The following is an 18,204-nucleotide window of genomic DNA, read 5'->3' on the forward strand; positions in this document are numbered from 1 at the left end:
GATATAGATATAGATATAGATAGATATATATATATAGATATAGATATAGATATATCTATATATATAGATAGATAGATATGATAGATAGATAGATAGTATAGATAGATATAGATAGATATATAGAGATAGAGAGATAGATAGAGATAGATAGATAGAGAAGATAGATAGATAGAGAGATAGAGAGAGATAGATATATATAATAGTATATATATATATAATATAGATATATATAGATATAGACCGATATCATAGAGGAGACAGATAGACAGATATATAGAGACCAGATAGAGAGAGAGAGAGAGAGAGAGAGATATATATATATATATATATAGTATATATATATATATATATATATATTATATATATCCTATATATATATATATATATATGTATATGTATCATATCTATCTCTATAACAGGAACATAGGCCAGGACGCTACCGCGAGATCCATTCTGCCTTAAATTTACCAAATAAGCTGACAAATCATGCTGCAAATGACTGCATGACATAAATCGCCGGCGGTCTTCATTTTGTTATGGTCTAGTCTCTTAATTGTGCAGAACTCAGATATTTTTGAGAATTTTTATCTGGTTTGTACAGAGACGACAAGGATTCCGCGAATGCAGATCAAAGGCCAAATTGGGTGAACAATTTGTGTTTGCCTGTGTAAGTTCAACATTTGGTCAGAATTGATTAGTGGTACAAATTATGTAATGTAGGTTTGAGCGTGCGCGCTCGCATATCTTGAAAACACAAAAATTCGACGCCAGGCGTTGCGGTCTCCTTGGGTGCGAATCGTCAGCCCAGTGGCTAACATTAGGCCGAAGCCAACAGGTGGACGAAATGGTGGATGTATCTGAAGAAGTAGCTTTGAACGTTTTTGGACACCAAATCGTACATTTTGTAACTTTCCGGGCGTATATTTCACTGTTCGGTTTTTAGATCGATGACAATAACATATTTGTCTTCGCGAAGTGATGCTGGAAATATGGTGGTGGAACTGGAAGAATAGGGTACAATCCCTTTTTTCCATTTTTCGTTTTTTGCTGGAACTGTGTACCTGTCTAGAGGACAACCTCAAAGTTGCAAAAAAGAAACCGGCCAGTGTAATCTTTGAACTGCACGAATGTATTTTGAAAGACATTTAGAAACATTATTTAACGCTAGTCATCGTTGCGCGCTAGGTACCCACCCGCTGGCGTCACTTTTAGTGGTCAACGCCGTTTGGTTTTACGAAAACTGCAACCCAAGCCATCGCTATCCTTGTTCCCCGAGATAACCGGTGTATTATTGGGGTTTTATGACGCACTCAGCTGCTGGTGCTATAAGGCGTCGCCAGCCTCTCACCCCGACGGGAAGACGGGGCACCTTCCTGGGCACCTGGGAATCGGACCCCGTACATGTGGTTTCCCAAGATGTGGAATGGTGAACGCGGGTGCGTTAACCATTACACTAGCGGCACCCGGCGCGCAGGATCAATGCTTTTGCTAGTATTTGTTTCACTTGTTGATTCTGTAAAATAATGAACGCCTTCAGGGAAACATACGATGGCCTTGTGCGTTTGGAACGTAGTTGGACCCAGTTCATTCAACGCTGATGAGACCCCTTATTTCTTTCCGGTAAAAGGGCTCCCTTGAGTACGACACTCCGGGGCACATTGTTATTCCGGTCAGGGGCCGGATGGCCATTCTCTCCCACCGCGGTGTGTTTCTGGCCGTCATTCTGGCGACACCGGGCGGCATTTCCTGCTCGATCCGGAGGCCCTTAGAGGGATTTATCATATCCATTGGTGCGCCCCCTGACGCGGGAGGCCTTTTGACCCACGCAGTTGACCCTGGATCAACGCATGAACCGCCATTAACGCAACAACATCCCTGATCGCCGCAGCTGGTCCAGCAGCGGGCACATAAACTCCAGTTGAGCCCAACGGGCCCATGATGGAATAGGGCTGGAGAGCCCACCGTTCCGTACTGGCAGCCCTAATTAGCACAGGCCAATTCTATTACCTCGATGTGAGCACTCATCATAAGTTCTTATGTTTCCTTCAGTTGTCAGAGGGCCCCGACCAATGCAAGAGGCCCTCTGTCATTCTGTCCCTGTTGAGCTCTGGTTCCCCATCCCTGTTGAGTAAATTCTCTCCTGGCTGATTCGAGACGCCTTATAGGCACAGAATGGCCTTTTAGGCACTGTGGGGTCCTGAACGAAACAGGGGCGCGACTAATCAAAATCGCGGTCCCAGCCTTGTCCCTGCTTGGGAAATGGGCTCCCAGAGCTCAGACCAACACGGGGCCGACTGTTTGTTGCCCTTGATCTCTGGCTTGAATAGAGGAACGCTTTGTCTCAGGGGTCGCTATCGGTGCAAGATTATCATCTTACTGACATGTGAGATCACGGCCTTACAGGCCCTCTGACATTTGAGATCACGGCTCTGCTGCCGGATGTCTTAATGTGACCTACAGCCAGCCCTTAGGACACTTCAGCCATCCCATCGGGCCCTTGATCTTTCGTCTTGAGAGACCCCTCGGCCCCTCTCCGGGTCACCCCAAACACCGCTCCGACTCGGGCGACTTGCCGCCACATGACTCCTGTTCGGCCTGTGGCCCTTAACCGACACAAGAGCCCCTCATTGCGTCAGAGACTCAGAACGTTACAAATCGCAAAACCCAGCTTTATTTATGCTTGGGAAATGGATCTCCAGGGCTCAGGCGGACATGGAGCCGACTATTCGGTGTTCGTGGTCTCTTACCGACGTAGAGACCCACATTGTCTCAGGGATTCCTCAAACGGTGCAAGAGGACCTCTGACTGATAATTCAGGCCACGACCCTACGGGCCGCGATTCTTTATGTGACCTTCAGGCAGTCCTTTGGGCCCTTATGTCATCCCACCGGGCCTTTGATAATCGGTATCGGTGGGTCGCCCGGAGCCTTCTTCGGTCTTCATCAAACACTTCCTTTGGTCGGCTCGGGGCTCTTGCGAGCGCAGGGTCCTCTGTTCGACGCTGTGGACCCCTGACAGATACAAGGTCCTGACCACTGTAAGCCACTGGCCCCGGCTTTATAGCTGATTAGTAAGTGGGTACTCAGGCCTATATCGTCACGGAGCCGACTGTGCGATACGGTAGTACCTGACCGATATATAGGTCCGCGTCGTCTCAGTGGTTCCCCCATCGACACAAAGGGGCCTCTGACCGTTATTTTAAGGTCCATTTTCGCAGGTCGGGACTCCTGAATAAGACGCCGACCAACCCTTCATGCCCTTACACCCTCCAATCGCGCCCTTGATCATCGAACGGTGGGCCCTCTAGGGTCTTCAGGCCTCCTTGAACACTGTCCCTGGCCGACTCGGGGCCCCTTGACAATGCAGAGCTCCTGCTAGAAGTCGTGGGGCACCGAGCAATCTAAATCGCTGGCTCCGACTCTGTCCCTGCTTGGGAAAAGGGCCCTTTGGCCCATGCCGCCACGGAACCGAGTTTGCGTTACTGGTGGTGTCTGACCGAAATATGAATACTTATCGACCCAGTGGGCGCCTGAATGGGACCTCCAGCTGCCCTTCCAGACCTTTTGGGCCCTCAAATCGGGCCCATAATCGTAGGTTGCGAGGGCCGGAAGGGCACCTCGGATCCTAAGAGGGGGCGGGGGGCACGTGCTCCCTGTGCCCCCCCCCCCCTCGGCCTGCGCTACTGGGCTCGGTGCTGATTGGTGGCGACATCTATTCCACCCTCCAGGGTTTAGACAGAGCTTGGCGGGAGGCTTCGCTGATGGCCGTAACGTTCCCGCTTCCGGCGCGGCTCTCCTATCACGACACACTCGACGTACCGCCCTCCACGCGCGAGTACAGTCGTGCGCCGACTGAAAGCCTCCTCAGACGCGGATGACCACACGGCTCACTTCAACTTGTCAAGCTATCGTAACGTGTTTGACAGTGCCCCGTGCAGCGCCAGACGCTCGTGAACCTACTGGGATCTACTTGCTGCTTGATATTTCGAAGGGTAACAGCCTGCTTACACTTGTGCTCGGGCGGGGGATGGGTTTATTTGATACGTATCGTACCACAGTTCTCTAAAATAGTTTCCGACCGGTGTACGCAGCGAAGTAAAACCTTGTGTAGCTGCGGACAACGGAACGTCCAACCTGATGGTGTGCGAACACAAACACACGCATACATATATATATATATATATATATATATATATATATATATATATATATATATATATATGTCAAAGTGTGTGCTGACACACGTCAGCACACACGTCTACACACACACGAACACACACACGTGTGTGCGTGTGTGTGTTCTTTATCAACAACATGCGAGCGGTATTCTATAGACCCTTCAAGGCTGGGACCTGTAGTAGGTCAAAGTCGGGCCATGGTTGGAAGATGAGGCAATTTTTTCGGGAATCTTTCACGCTGGTGCGACAGCGAAAGTCCAAAAAAGACAAAGCAAGACAACCTGAGGTAGCCTCACATACAGGTAATTACAATCAGGATCACAACCGATACACTGCATACACTGACCTTGGATAAGGGCGGGCTGAGATCACAACCAGAAATTGGAATTGTATTTGATTCTATAGACCGTCAGGCATGAAGGCCAGATCAGTGAAAAAGACGGAAATGAGTAATACAGTTGATTCTAATGGCCTCGGGTCAAGTGTGGTCAGGTCTTGGCCAAAACCTAAAGCCAAAGTTTCTCAACTGGAGGTTATTTTGGAGGTAGTTTCTGACGTCCATTCAAGATTCTTTGACCACAAGGGCATCAGCAGTTTTTATTCTGCCTTCATAAAGGTCAGTGGAGGCACCTGACCCAAAATGCCCCTGCTTAAGCTTTTGCCTTAGGAACTTGCGTTTAGATGTCCACGCTGATTTTCAATTGTTTGTTATGCATGCATACAAGTAATATTGATGTTTGTCATTTTGAACGGAAGGTCGAAAAGGTCACTGATCCGACTCGAACAGAGGGGACTTTTTCTATCAGAATACACACGAGCGCGTGGGGCCCAAGGGCACTACGACACTCTGGTATTTCGACCTTATTCAACCCGAAGGTCTTGACCTAGACCCCGTACAAACTTGAATCAGTTTAATAGTAAAACCTTCCCCGTGCATTTGGTCTCTATCTCTCACCTTTTGGAATCCCGGGGATGTCAAATTTGTTCCCTTCCCGAACGCTTTTCGTTTAATCGATCACCCTGGTGCATGTTAAAGGCGTCCTACGGGTAGGGCGCTTCAATCTCAAGACAACTTACTCCGCTCCAAAATGTGTGGCAGTCAACCAGCGGGCGGAAAGGGGCCTCAAACAATACCGAGCATGTTGGTGCGATATATTCATTGGATCCACGACCTCCGAACAGGACCCACGAAATTCTGACTGCATGATGCGCGCTCCAAATAGGCCACCCGCGAGGACGACCGCAACGCACACCTCCGCCCTCGATTTTATCACAGGCATCCACTACCGCTCAACAATGGAATGCTGCTGGTGCCGCCCGAGCGCCCTGCGGCGCGTGTCCGCGCGTGCTCGCCTTCCCAGCGCCTGCCCGCTGAGCACATCGCTGCGTCACAAACCGCGTGCATGAGGCCATCTTCTCAAGTGTAGTCAAAACGAGCAGCCGCGGCGCGCCGCCAGCCGGCATGACACAACAGCGTGCTGCGCGGACCCGGCTCGGTACACTGAGCAATCGACGAGCGGCCTGCGAAGCGGTTCTCTCCATCCCCTTGTCGAGCGCGATATTCCTCCCCCCCCCCCCCCCCCATCTCAGCCGCCGAGCTGCGCGCACCGCGCACGCCGCGGTGTCTGCCGACAGCGGAGCCGACCAACTCTCGGGATTTCAGCCGGAAACGGACGGAGCCGGTCTGGAGGCGAGCCGCCACTCAGAACTTGCAGCCGAGGTACTGGTTCTCCTCGCGCAGGCGCAGCACCTCCGCCTGCAGACTCCGTATGGTGGCGGCCATGCCTTCCATACCCGCCTGGCACGCGGGAGACCACCGCAGGTTAGACCGCACGTGGGCACGGCCGGACAGCCGCCCAGTCCGGCCAACATGACACTGGTCCAAAAGCGTGCACGAAACGACCATTAAAGGTCTGAAAAGGCCCTTGCTGAAACCGAGGTACGTTAACGATCAGCCAAGTTTGATGACGGAACAAACCAAGCATTCGACCGTCAGCATCGTCCATATGACGCAAGAGCCAAATGACATGAAAATACAGTCTCCTCCGCGATTTAAACGCCCTACACAGCGCTCTGCCAGACCTCGTCACACATCTCACCTTGACCTCGTACATGTGCTTGCCGACGCTCCACTGGGTGTTGAAGTTCTCTCGCCGCATGCCCCACCACATGTCGTCGATGCTCTCGTGCAAACTCCTGCGGACACAGCTCCCAGAGTTGAGTTCTCTCTTTGCATGCCCCACCACACGTCGTTCATGCTCTCGTGCAAACTCCTGCGGACGTAACTCCCAGAGTTAAGTTCTCTCGCCGCATGTCCCACCATATGTCGCCGATGCTCTCGTGCAAACTCCTGCGGACACAGCTCCCAGAGTTATGTAACGTGGAAACAAGCACGTAAAGTCGCGGTTGGTTGACCCACGTCTCATCCCAAGCAAGTAAGCACTACCCCAACGCACAACAGGCTCTTCGTGCCAGAGCATCAGACCAGCGACATTTCACAGGATACCAAGGAAACAAGCACGACGCGAACATTATTGTAAAAAACTGCGAATCGCCGCAGTTTACATCCAGTTTGTCGCGGGTAAGGGCGGCCCGCCGATTCCAGTGTTTCTATATGCTGGTGTTTCGGCGCCCATCTCCCGATCACAGATGGCAGCGCCCGCTGATTGGAGAAGCAGCGCTGTCATGACACCGACCGCAACACAGCATTCACGCTGTAAAGAACGATGAATATGCACAACGGGCGCCGCGTTCACCCGTTCGGCGCGCCGCCTGGCCGAGGAGCCACGCCGGCCGGAAGCGCGCGTCCGCCACTCACTCGAGTCTTTCCAGGACGGAGTGCGGCACGGGCTCGGGCGCGCCAGCCGGTTCGGTGGAGAGGGGCTTGCGCGGCTCGGCGCGCGCCAGCGGCTCGGCCGCCGCCAGCTCAGCCAGCAGGTCTCGACTGAGATCGCCGCCACGCGCGCTGTCGCGCCGCGCCGCCGGCCGCTCGGGGCTGGAGGCGTCACCACCGCCGGCACCGTCCGGCCCGCAGCCGTCGGGTCCGGGCCGGCGAGCGTTGGCCGCGTCTCGCTCGGCCGCGCCGCCGTCCGGCTCGCCGTGCCCGAGCTCGTCCCGCAGCTCGTCCGCCGCCTCGGCGGGCGCGACGATGCCCAGCGAGGCATCCGGCCGCAGCGGCGGGAAGAGCGAGCCGTCGGCGGACAGGGTGGCGTCGGCGCGGCCCGGCGCGAGCGCGGGCGCCGCTCCCAGGCTCAGGTCACCCCGCACCGGCGAGAACAGGCTCGAGTCGCGTCCTGGGGGCGCACGCGGCGCCGGTCACGGCCGGCACGCGGCGGCGGTACCGTGGCGGAGGCACACGGTGATTAACAGGGACAGCTCGCAGACGCCAGAGCGAGCCAGCCCTCTACAGGTCCGAGTAGAGGTTCTCCAGAAGCGAGGCACAAAACACGGTACCAGACGGCACATGTGGTGCTGACGGTGTGTTACGTTGCCTGCAACGATAAGCCCAGGGCTTGTCTTGTTAAGGTGGGTCAGGCACAACTTCCAGCTGGACATGTGACTGTCTGCACCACTGACGCGAGAAGAGCAAGCATACGCGCTATAGATTACAGCATAATAATAACATATTACAGCAATAATACAGATTACAGGATACAGAAAGCCTACACTGCAACATAACGCCTAATCCTTCAACAGCTCCTCGCCAACGACCGTCCGGCATCGCTGAGCCGTCGTGGCCGCGGCAGGCTTTGCTGACGCTGCCGACCGCGACGACGTCCGCAAAGCTGACCTGGGGGAGCATGCCGCGAGTCTGGCCGATGGCTCTCACTACGAGGGACGTGACGGCCAGCGTCTTACCGTGCACTGTACCGTTGAGCGTGACGCCGTTAGGCACGGTCGTGGCGGGCGGAGAGGCGGCCGCGTGGCGACTCTCATCCCGGAGAGGAGAGAACAGGGAGCTCTGCTCGGCGGACACCTGGCCATACCTGCAGGCCCGGTCAGGTCGGGTCACAACCCGTGGGAGAACAGGGGGCTCTGCTCGGCGGACACCTGGCCATACCTGCAGGCCCGGTCAGGTCGGGACACTCAGGGGAGAACAGGGGGCTCAGTTTGACGCGTGCGTATTAGCCGGTCTCGTCAGGCCCTGGACCGATTCAGGAGAGAATGACGAAGCCGGCTCAGGCAGCCTTCAGCCGCGCCCGAAGGGGAGGGGGGGGCAGCCGCTCCAGACGATACAGTGATATATGCAGCTGCACTGAGTCGGTGACAAACTCCCCAGTGCGACCTTAACTCAAGACTGGAGACGTTCCATCCTCCCCTGCTCCCACCGGCCTCCCTGCCACCGTCCGCAGGTCCGCCGCCCGGTCAGCACGCACATGGCCATGGTCGGACCGCCGCTGTCGTTAGCCGCGACGGCCGTCGGCTTGGCGCTCTCCACCGGCGTCGAATGGGTGCGAGGTGCCTCCCCATGCCTGGGCACGTGGTTCTGCATCAGCTCGACGGCCGGCAGCGAATGGTTCTGGCCGGAGGGCAGAGCCTTGCTGTCTTCAGCGGTCTGAACGCTGGAGCCCCGGCCTCGAACCTGACAGGGACGTCAGCACGTCAGCAAACTAACGCATGGTGTACATCACGTCATTAGCGCAAACCAAGACAGAAAGCTCGGGTAGGCTGCAGGCAGCGGACATCACCAGGCTTATATAAAGCACACACACAAGCAACCAGCTGAATTCTTAACACCCACCGCTGCTTGGCTCCTGGTACCGAACCGCATGCATGGTCGATCACTGGTGTCCCGCCCCTGCGCTCCGTCGCGGGCGGTGACGCCCTGAGGGCTGGACCCACCTTGGCTGGCGGCTGGAACTGGACGCGCTGCACAGAGCTGCGGTGCGCGGTGAATGAGCGGCTGGGCCGTCCCGGCGCGCGCAGGTCGTACACGCAGACGCGCCCCTGCGACGTGCCCACCGCCAGCTGCACGCCATCGCCGTGGAAGTCGACGGCCGTCAGCGGCGCGTCGCTCACCACCCTCTGGATCACACTGGCCGGGCCGGCGGGTCAGTCACACCCCAGGCCGCCAGCTGTCTAGATAGCAGGCGTCACACAGCTGTCTAGATATACCCGACGATTGTAGCAACGATCTTCAAAGGAAATTTCTCCTGCAGAAAATCTTCCATTTAAATAAGCCGCGACTAATGCCATGCCATGACGTCATATCATGTCATGTCAGGCACCGCGACCTGCCAGCCGGGTCCATATGACGATACAGGCACCACAACCACACAGCCAATGACCGGATCAGCGCACAAGCGGCCAACCCCCACCCGCCACCGGCATACTTCCTGGTCTTGGGGTCGTAGCAGACGAGCCGCTTGTCCAGGCCGACGCTGGCCAGCAGGATGTCGTTGACGGGCGAGAAGGCGAGCCCGGCGGCCGGCGCCACGTGCCCGCTGGTGAACGTGTGCAGCAGGCGGCGCTGGTTCACGTCCCACAGCGACACGTGGCCCGTGTCGAAGGCGGCGCCCAGCACGGCCGGTCGCACCGTGCTGTAGCGCAGGTCGCGTGCGCACTGCGGCTGCGGGCGCGGCGCGACGGGGCGTGAGGCTGCGGCCGCCGGGCGGGGGAGGCGGGCTGGGGCTGGGACTGCCGGGGTAACGGACACGGGGCAGACCAACACGGCCAGCTGGCTGCAGATGAGTGGTGATGATGACTGGGTCGTAAGGACGCAGGTGAGTAACGGGGCAACACGCGCGCAGAAGGTGAGGACGGATACTGCTTTTACAAGAATCAAATACAAACACATTCCAGACACTGCAAGAGTTCTATAGCTGCGGAAGCCAAGCACACGTGCTTTTGAGCGAGTGGCCAGGTGAGGAGTGGCTTATAGGCACCATTGAAGAATCGTCAAGGCGTCAAATATGCTGAAGTTTGCGACATCCCTTCCCGATTGCTCTAAAATCCTTCTTTTTGCTGTAAGTTTTCCTTTTCCCTCGTAATTTTTTTTAGTATCAGCTATATGTGTCCATTGGATAAGAACCATCTGGTGGTAATTGCATAATGACGGAGAAAAACCACCACAAATGTGATATTATCTCCGGTTTTCTCATTTGTTAGGTTGAAGTCAAATTATGGAATTGCAACCCTTTGCTTTTCTGTAATATCACATAATTGCTGAGAAATTTTCCTTGGCTCCAGCCTGTCTAACATCGCCAGCACCTGCAATGCAGCTGTATTGCAACCGAATAAGACGAGCAGATCCAGATAACAAGCACCTTCCAAACAGGCCATTCAAGCGTCAGGGAGCGCCTGACCCCACCACACACACAGCATCACTGCAGCGTAGTCAGTCCGGCTGGTCGCCTCCGACCCACCTCTGAGCGGGCGGCCGGTAGTTCGGTGACGACGCCGCTGGTGACGTTGTGCACCAGCACGTGGCCGGCGCGCGAGGCGGACGCCACGTGCCGGTCGGAGCCGCTGAAGCACACCCGCGTCACGGGCGCCTGGTGACCCTGCGAAAACCGCGGCCGGCGGTCAGCATCGGAACAGGCGAGGTCAGGGGTCGGGTCATATCATGAGAGGTCACGGGAGCCTGGTGACCCTGCGAAAACCGCGGCCAGCAGTCAGCATCGGAGCAGGCGAGGCCGGGAGCCGGGTCATGTCATGAGAGGTCGTGGGCGCCTGGTGACCCTGCAACGACCGCGGCCGACGGTCAGCACCGGAACAGGCGAGGTCAGGCGCTGGGCCATGTCATGACACGAGCGCCTGGTGACCCTGCGACGACCGCGACCGGCGGTCAGCACCGGAACAGGCGAGATCAGGGGCTAGGCTATGTCATGAGAGGTCACAGGTGGTCAGGAGAGGCGACATAATACCTTGCAATGTCAGTGCCTGTAAACTGAAGTCAGTAGTCACGCTAAATGGGGTTAGATCAGGTCAGGTAGCTGAAAACAGGAGGGCACGAAAAATCAGGCACGCTGCTTAGAAATATAACTCAAGATGTATAGATAATTTACATGATCTAACATGCCCCTCAAGATAAGCTGAAAACATGTTTTTCAAATCGTGCCCACCTCGAAAAGCTGGCCACGTGCGTAGACAGTCCATGGAGCATGGACTGGGTACACTGCATGAATGCGGAACGCGAGCGTATCGCTTGCATTTAGCTGGTTTCGCTAGAATCAACTCCCCAATGGAAGGAATCGAAGCACAGACCAAACTGGTGTCATTTGGTCTCTCCGGTGATACGGCTGTTGGAGGTGCAGAAGCGGCAGCAGGTGGGCTTGGGCTGCCGCAGGGTGAGCTACGGATCTCAGGTGACCACACCCGCGCGACAAGCACCATGCCCGCCCTGCGGACAGGTGACTGCCAGCCCCTGTCGCACCTGGTATTGCTTGGCCAGCTTGCCATTCTTGTTGTCCCAGAGGTCGACACCGCCGGAGTGGGACCCCACGCAGATGTAGCGGCTGTTGGAGGTGCAGAAACGGCAGCACGTCGCCTTGGGCTGCGGGAGGGGGGGGGGGAGGGTGCATCTCAGCAGGTGCTCACCAAACCGGGTCAAAGCAGCATTTACAGAGGGGGCTGCGGATAACACGTAAGAAAACCATCACGCGAAAACAGATCAAACCACCTTTTGTTGTAGTTGTTGATAAGTGTTTACGGGCACCGTCCGCAGTGGTCGTTTGACGCCGATTCAGACCACCTATATCATGCCTTAACTCATACACAAAACCGAAAATGTGATTCAATTGGGAAGCTCAACAGATCCAAATCAATCCCTCCTCAAAGTTTCTCTCCAGCCGGGCCAGCCGAAACTGTTGCACAGTGCCTGGTGCTGGGGCACCTGCTCACCAGGTCTGTGGCGGCCGTCAGCTGGCGCGTGCTGTGCGCCGAGACGCCGGTGACGACCAGCTGCGCCTGCCGGCTGACCACGCTGGCCACCATGCTGCCATCCCGGCTCCAGCAGACGTCCGTCACCACGTCATCTGCCGCACAGCCGGCCGCGGAGGGCGTCTCACACCGGCGACCGGCTGCAGACTGAGTGCTGCACTGACACAGAGTCAGAGTGGAACACACTGGCAACAGGCTGCAGACTGAGTGCTGCACTGACACAGAGTCAGAGCAGAATACACATGAAGAGGAATTCAGGAGAGGTGCAAGTGATGTGTATGAACTGCCAGCAGAATCCCACAGCTGTGTTCACCTCAGCATCACATATGACATGTGATATGAACATGGAGAACATGGACAACAGTTTTATTACCAGTTAGCAACAGGCATGCAATGTGCAAATCTAGCAAAGTGAATACCTAAGGTAAGGTAAGCAATCAAGGCTCTGATAACACTTGGTTTAAAACACATTTTGCATATTGGTATAATAGAGCATCAAATATCTGCAATAATGAATTATACCACAATTGACCTCAAATGACTACCAAATGCATAATGCACTTAAAGATACATCATTACAAAGCCATACACAAGTCCTTCAGTTTGTAATCGGCACCTGTGCAAAAATTTCCAGCAAAAAATGAACATTTATATGCATACCATTAGTGTTGTTGGGCTGAAACTGGTGGAGTAATGAATATCCACTGGAGTCCCAGATTTTGATGTTGTCACCACAGGTGACAAGGTTTGGGCTGGTCATTGTAGATCAACCTGGAAAATGCATTAGACATATGCTGCTGACACACTAACTAAATCCATAATTATGAAAGTGTCATTATGTCACCATAAAGCAAGTACTCCCTTATTCCTCAGAAATCACTGCAGCTGCAGTGAACAAGTGTTTCCTGGGCTTTGTCTAGATATGTAGGGAACAGCACATCAAACTTGTAGGTGTCAGTACTGTGACAGGCAGTCTCCATGACACTACCCTGACACAAACCAAAATGAAAAAAAAATTGACCCTTGATATAATATGCAAACAGATGCACAATTCACTTGATGATTGAACTTTTGACTATGTCACTACAGTCAAATATATCCGGAATGTTTCATGTTTGGCAAGTTGCATAGACCCTTATAAGTATGTGGCTCTTACATATTGTTACCAATTGGCACACAGAATGGTCATATCACAGATCCTTACAGATCCTGCACCACTGCCAAGTTCACATGGAAAACTGACAGCCCAACCCAAATATCCCTGGATGTCAGCCTGAGATAATTGGGCAGGAGTTCTAGCGCATGACCAGATTTATGCAAAATTTTACATCACCCAAAACAAGAACACACATGCTTGAATCTGATAACCATCAACAATTCAAAATAAAAAAATTGTCACCTGTAAGAGCCAATCTAGGGGCAGATGCTTGTATCAGTCTTTAATATGCAGTGTAAGCCTAAACTGTACACAATTGCCCCAAAACTGACTGGCTGCACTTTGAGTTGCTTTTATTTGCTATCATAATTAAACTGGTAATTGATAAAATTGGCTAATGCCAGAAGCAACAGATTAGCTAAAAAGGAAGAAAATCCCGTGTTAAATTTTAAAAATAATATCATGTTGCATCCATTGTGACAAATAGCTTAGTTTGTTTCCTATATGCCCACATCCTCACATGACCTAACACTGTCAGCAGACAACACATCTGTCAGTGTTGGACCCTTTATTTGAAGGCCTGAACTGGATTTTTAAAAAACAAGAGAAAGGGGCAAAAAGTACAACACTTCATATAGGTACCCAATGTTCAGATTTTAAACATAAACACTAGTCGCCAGATTGGTAACACATGCAGCACATGGCACAGGTTGATAGGCTCAAGTTGAGAATAAACCCATCCTCACTACTTTCTGAATGTCCTCTGTACAGCAAATAAAACATGTACCACATGGCCTGTCTGTAGCCTGCCATACAATGACAAGTCATCCAGTTTACCTCCCAACCTACCCACAATTTGTCACCCGCCTGCCCAGTCCACAACTGCCTGTACTTAGCCTCCACTCTTATCCAACGAGCTTGAGCCCGCTAAACACGGCACTCCATGTTCACGTACCGAACGCTACACCAGTCACCAGCCACTTCCCCAACCGGCAGCCTTACCTTTCCACAATGCCGCCTTTCCAGTCTCCGGCACCAGCGGCGCCCCCCAGCGCCTTGCCCGTAGCCGTTCCGTTTATGGTGCAGAATCGAACGTCGCGAATATTGTTGATGTAGCTTTTCGCCTTGGACATTCGCTTTGCCCGATCGAAAGTGGCGCGGATCGAAGTTATTTAAATGTGCGCTACGCAATAAATATTCAGCTGCCCAATGGCTTCAATTTTTCTTTAGAAGCAGTATTTATCTTTATTTAAAGCAAACATGTGTCCTTAAAATAATTAAGAAGCATGCATTTCTTGACAAAGATAGCCAGATATTAGAGTATTTCTTATCATGACGTCATCAGTATTGTCACACGCACGTCTCTCGCTGCTGGGACTGCAGACATCTCATTCCTTATTTGGCATGCATGGCGGCAACGGATCCTCGAGAATATCCAGGAGCCCTTTAAAAGGGGAATGTTGTTTAGAATAGATTGGCACTAAAATCCGCGGGATTTAGTGCACATAAATACCCACCAGCACATGCGGGTAACCCGGAGCTCAAGCTTCCGAAACACGGTTGCGCAGAGGTGAGCCTCGTGAATTTCGTCTTGTTCGATGAGAGTAGAAAATCTTCACCATTTTTGGAATCCCAATTCCCATTTCATTGCGAGTTTCTCCTGGGAGACGGCTAGGTCGGTTGGTTAGTGGCCATTGGGTCGAGTATGAACAGCCAACATGTCCGCGAGAATATTTAGTACCAATACTTTGCTAGAGGGAACGGTGCCAGGAACAATTGGTACTAAATACCGCGGAGTGTGGTACGCGTTGATACTAAGCAGTGCAGTCGGGAACCCAGAGCTCAACAGCTGAAATGAGGTTGTTTCAGCAGCGCAGGCGGAAGGGGCGCGGGGGGCACGTGCCTCTTCATTTAAGGTTCCCGCAGCGCCTAAAAGCGCCTATGTGCTGGCAAAGAGCGCAAGTCGTCCAGAAGTATTGCTCGAAAAGGTCTGAAGAACCTGGAGGGCCTACCGGTTCTGACAATCAAGGACCCAGTTGGAAGGTCTATGGGCACGGGGGATGGTTGGAGTCTTTGTCAGGGGCTCCGGCCTACGCAGACCGGCCCTCAAATGACAGAGGGCCCTTTGCGTCGATCGGGGACCCCTCGAATCCATATGGGCCAATCTGCTGGTCAGACACCACCACCACACAGCCAGCTTCTTGTCGGTATGGGCGTCACGCCCAGTATGTCTGGTATGCTCCGATATGTCGGTATGCCCGGGCGGCCTAACGGAATGGACTATCAAAGGTCCGTTTGGAGGACATAAGGGCCCGAAGGACTGGCTGTTGGTCACATAAAGAATCGCGGCCCATGGGATCGTGACCTGAAATATCAGCCTGAGGTCCTCTTGTACCGTTTGAAGAAACCCTGAGACAATGCGGGTGTCTAAGTCAGTCAGAGACTGCGAACACCGAGTAGTCAGCTCCATGCCCCGTCTGAGCCATTGAGACCCATTTCCTAGCAATGTTCTGGGTCCCTGACGCAATAATGAGGGGCTCCTGTGTCGGTTAGGGGCCACGGTGCCGAACAGGGGTCCTGTGGCGGCAAGTGGCCCCGAGCCGGAGCGGTGTTTGAGAGGGCCCGGAGAGGGACCGAAGGGCTTCTCGAGACCAAAGATCAAACGCGCGATGGCATGACTGAGGGATCCGAAGGGCTGGCTGTAGGTCCCATTAAGGACTCCCGCCCATAGGGCCGTGATCTCAAATGTCAGTAAGATGGTCTCTTGCACCGATAGGGACCCTTGGGACAGAGCGTTCCTCTATTTCGACCAGAGATTACGAACAACGAACAGTCGGCTCTGTGCTGGTCTGAGCTCTGGGAGCCCATTTCCCAAGCAGGGACAAGGCCGGACCCGCGATTTACATCGGTCGCGCTCATGTATCGTTCAGGGGTCCACAGTGCCTAACAGGGCGTTCTGTGCCAGCAGTGGGCCTCGAATCGGTCAGGGGAAGGTTTGCTCAACAGGTACGGGGACGGGAGCCCAAATGGTAGCGGGTCTCCTGCGTTGGTCGGGGCCGTTAAGCTCAACTGGAATCTATGAGCCAATTATTTAACCACCTTCGGCTAGCAGGGATGTTGTTGCGTTGATGACGGTTCATGCGGCGATCCGGGGTCAACTGCGGGTCAGAAGGCCTCCCGCATCAGGGAGCGGACTGATGTAATACGATGTATCCTTCTAAGGGCCTCCGGATCGGCCAGGGAATGCGACCCCGTGTCGCTAGAAACACACCGCCGTGGAACAGAATGATCCTCCAGCTCTTGGCCAGGAACAATAATGTGCGCGGTAGTGTACTCAGGGGACCCCTTCACCCGAAATAAGGGGTCTCATCAGTGTTGAATGGATTGGGTCGAAATGACCTCAAAATGCACAAGGCCGTGTTATATTTTACAGAGAACGTTAATTACTTTGCAGAATCGACTAGTGAAACAAATACTATCAAAAGATTGGAGCCCGCGCGCCGGGTGCCGATAGTATAGTGATTCAAAGAAAACTTGACGTCTGGAGGCATTGCTTATGGTCACGAGTGATTTAATGTTTTCTTGATATTGTCATGTATACCAGTGTTGCCTTGTTCACTTTGTTTAGCTCGTACCTCTCGGTTTATTCCAGCGCAATTGTTTGCGGCATAAGCACTGAATACAAAAAACTAGGACCTGAAGCCGTTTTTGATCATATCAAAACATATATTTTCCAATGTATTTGGGTTACCCTCTTCACGTCTCCTCGTAACTAGCAGATTCTTAATTTATCAGAACACAACAGCCGAAATTCTTTGCTGCTCTAACCGGTTTCAAATGACAGAGGTGACCGTCTCGGCCTGAAACTCGGTCGTTTCAAGGTGCAAGTTCGCACGCCTCCATAGGTCCCATGGGTAAAACGGAATGGCCTGATTTGTGCTCAACTCGACGCTATAGATCGCGAACCAAAAGTGCCGCGGGGCTCGGAAAAAGGACAGTTCATATGGACAGATCCTATGGTTGCTCACACTGCACTAGATACGTACGGGGTGCCGATAGTGTAGTGGTTGACGCACCTGCTTTACCATTGCGCGTTTGGGAAACCAGGGATACGGGGTTCGATTCCCCCGCGGTGCCTGCCCTTCCTGCCAGTGTGAGAGGCGGTTGATGTCACATAGCCCCAGCAGCTGAATGCGTTGTAAACCCTTTATGACGACGACGACGCATTATGTGCATGATCCGATCTGGACCAAAGTATTACGTAAAACCCTTCTTTTGCCAGGCTGGTTATGAAAATGTGAGGCGATGGTGGATTACAGCCGACGGCTCTCGAGTTAATTTCGACCAAACTTTAATTTGGCTGTGCTTCAACGAGTTTCTCACCTATATACGAGATTATATATGCTGCCTCGCTTCTTGCTCTTTGTGCCTCATGCTTGCTTTGCCCTATTGGTATCAGACAACGGTGTTGTCTGCGACGTCTCTTGGAGTCTCAATGGAGTTGTTTGCGATGGGGACAAACTTGACGTTTTGGGGTTTAGTTTATTACGATTACCCTTATGGTGCGTTGAACACAGCTGCTTACATATCGGCTCCCTTAAACAAACATTCCTCTGTCCATCCGCAATAAATACACAAGTATACATGCATGCCTATAACGACACAGATAAAGCGTTTCAACAAGGCTCGTATCATAGATTGTGCGCTCATTACTGCTAACCGCAGACGTCACATGACGCATCAATGAAACGTTTCGAAACATCTGCTAGTAGGATAGTCATCGCTTACTAAAGCGCAACGCGATATCGGCGCTCTTAAATACTTAAGCGTGAGCTACAGTGGTACATTCTACGTAAATGTATTGTGCATTGTCGAAGTGCATTTTCCAGTGTTATATTGTACTGCACTGTGCCAATTCGCACTGCGAGTTAAGATCATAGACTTTACCGTGACTGTATGTACTGTCTGTACTGAGCAGCTCTGGAACATG

General features: G+C 53.0%; 1 protein-coding gene and 2 long non-coding RNA genes across 3 annotated transcripts; all 3 read right to left on the minus strand.

Annotated features, from left to right (window-relative positions):
• Positions 1–5,748: 5,748 nt before the first annotated feature.
• On the minus strand, positions 5,749–7,052 carry LOC119107024 (uncharacterized). Its single transcript, XR_005095186.1, has 3 exons — positions 6,996–7,052; positions 6,277–6,373; positions 5,749–5,975 (listed from the first exon to the last, which is right to left on the minus strand). It is a non-coding gene; the product is annotated as an uncharacterized LOC119107024 (long non-coding RNA).
• A 528-nt stretch (positions 7,053–7,580) lies between these two features.
• LOC119107014 (protein NEDD1) lies at positions 7,581–11,196 on the minus strand. Its single transcript, XM_037230362.1, has 7 exons — positions 11,185–11,196; positions 10,603–10,680; positions 9,511–9,746; positions 9,020–9,212; positions 8,554–8,759; positions 7,968–8,163; positions 7,581–7,601 (listed from the first exon to the last, which is right to left on the minus strand). The coding sequence occupies exons 1-7, from the start codon at positions 11,194–11,196 to the stop codon at positions 7,581–7,583; spliced, it is 942 nt and encodes a 313-aa protein (XP_037086257.1).
• An 829-nt stretch (positions 11,197–12,025) lies between these two features.
• LOC119107022 (uncharacterized) lies at positions 12,026–14,313 on the minus strand. The gene is made up of 3 exons (XR_005095184.1): positions 14,217–14,313; positions 12,719–12,829; positions 12,026–12,153 (listed from the first exon to the last, which is right to left on the minus strand). It is a non-coding gene; the product is annotated as an uncharacterized LOC119107022 (long non-coding RNA).
• Between the last annotated feature and the right edge of the window lie 3,891 nt (positions 14,314–18,204).

Source organism: Pollicipes pollicipes, unplaced genomic scaffold (genome assembly GCF_011947565.3).
Source record: "Pollicipes pollicipes isolate AB1234 unplaced genomic scaffold, Ppol_2.1 Scaffold_6598;HRSCAF=7821_pilon_pilon_pilon, whole genome shotgun sequence".
Lineage (NCBI taxonomy): Eukaryota > Metazoa > Arthropoda > Thecostraca > Pollicipedomorpha > Pollicipedidae > Pollicipes > Pollicipes pollicipes.

Coding starts and splice junctions, on each gene's coding strand:
- LOC119107014 (XM_037230362.1), bottom strand. Junction 9,213..9,510: donor TACGACCCCAAGACCAGGAA/GTATGCCGGTGG, acceptor CGGCCCGGCCAG/TGTGATCCAGAGGGTGGTGA. Junction 8,760..9,019: donor AGTTCCAGCCGCCAGCCAAG/GTGGGTCCAGCC, acceptor CGTCCCTGTCAG/GTTCGAGGCCGGGGCTCCAG.